General features: G+C 50.4%; 1 protein-coding gene across 1 annotated transcript; it reads right to left on the bottom strand.

Moving 5' to 3' along the window:
• Positions 1–793: 793 nt before the first annotated feature.
• LOC130736329 (uncharacterized) lies at positions 794–1,267 on the bottom strand. The gene has a single exon (XM_057588168.1). The coding sequence runs from the start codon at positions 1,265–1,267 to the stop codon at positions 794–796; it is 474 nt and encodes a 157-aa protein (XP_057444151.1).
• Positions 1,268–1,565: the final 298 nt, after the last annotated feature.

Here is a 1,565-nt window from a genome sequence, read left to right as displayed (position 1 = left end):
TTCTTGCTTTGTTATTTCCTATGTCCGTTTTAGCGCTTGCCGAAGTTTCCTCTCGCACCCCCCTTAGTTTCCTTGTTCTTCAATTACGTTCGACGACATTGGTGGTGTGCTGGGTTTAACTAGGACTTTTGCTCAGTTTTTGAACTGAGGCTTTGTTCACACCATGTTTCCCGTAAGATCAAGCGTGGCCTGGCCAGTTTTGCCTGGCGAGGACTTACAGTTGCTCAGGTCCCAATGGCCATATAGGTTGCCCGAGACTTAGCCTAGTTAGATTTGCTCGCCCATGTTTCGGGGAGGCTGTATGGATAAGAAGCTTATCCGCACACATCGCCGACAAGTGACAGCGAGTAGCGTCGGCTTTTCCGGAGCGATCCCCAGACATCAAGGTCGTGTTGGGATCGTCACCTTCAGGGAATTTTTCCCACCTAGCTCCTGCCGCAATTCAGTGTGATTGAAATGACTTGATACAATTTTTGTATTTCCAACGTTTTAGTCAACAAACTCCCGAGATGGAGAACAAGAACGTGTCTTTGTTTTTACCATTTAGGCGTTTTTTCCAACAAAACTCTCGAGGTGGAGAACAAGAATGTGTTTCTTCGTTTTTAATCTGACAGTCTCCATGAGTCGCGCTTCGTTGCTCGCCCTCGTGTCAAGTTGGGTTCCTCCTCAATCTTCAACTGTAATAGTACCTCAAGCTTGTCGCATTCCACAATCGAGGCACTCTCCTCCCATCCAAGCTCTCGAGGTGATAGGCCCCCTTCCCTAATACCTTCAAAATCCTGTAAGGGCCCTCCTAGATCGAGTTCAACTTGTTCCCCGTGTTCCCGGTTCGTTTCTTAAGCACCAAGTCCCCCTCTTGCATCGCCCTCGGGCGGACCTTCGTGTCATATTTCACTGCGGCTCGCTGCTTCATCGCAACTTCTCTGATACGATCCTCGTCTCGCGTTTCTGACAACAAGTCTAGCTCCACCGCCATATTGGAAGGATTCTCGCCTTCGAACTGTGGCGGTGTCCTCCAAGAGTCGTTGTCTATCTCTACGGGTAGCATGGCGTCCGCCCCGTAGGCCATCCTGAAAAGAGTCTCCCCCGTGGTTGAATGTTGCGTCGTGTTATAGGACCAGATTACAACCGGGAGTTCATCCAACCAAGCTCCTTCCGCCTCAAAGAGTCGGCGCTTCAAACCCCTCAAGATTACCTTATTTGCTGCTTCTGCTTGCACATTGGTTTGAGGGTGCTCTACTGAAGAGAATCTTCTCTGGATACCCATCTCCTCACAGAATTCCCTTGCTTGATTACTTACAAACTGCGCTCCATTATCTGAGACAATCGCCCTTGGGACCCCAAACCGGCACACGATTCTTTTCCAGTAGAAGTTTACGATCTTGCCTGCTGTAATACTTGCTAGGGGCTCGGCCTCCACCTACTTGGTGAAGTAGTCCACCGCCACGAGGATGAACTTCATCTGCGACCTGGCGGTTGGGAAAGGTCCAACAAGGTCAACTCCCCACATGGCGAAGGGCCATGGCGAGCTGATTGTGGCCAGCTGCTCTGGCGGGGCTTTAGGT

Source organism: Lotus japonicus, chromosome 2, assembly GCF_012489685.1.
Source record: "Lotus japonicus ecotype B-129 chromosome 2, LjGifu_v1.2".
Lineage (NCBI taxonomy): Eukaryota > Viridiplantae > Streptophyta > Magnoliopsida > Fabales > Fabaceae > Lotus > Lotus japonicus.
Note: the sequence above shows the minus strand (reverse complement) of the source record. Positions and strands in the feature narration are given on the sequence as shown.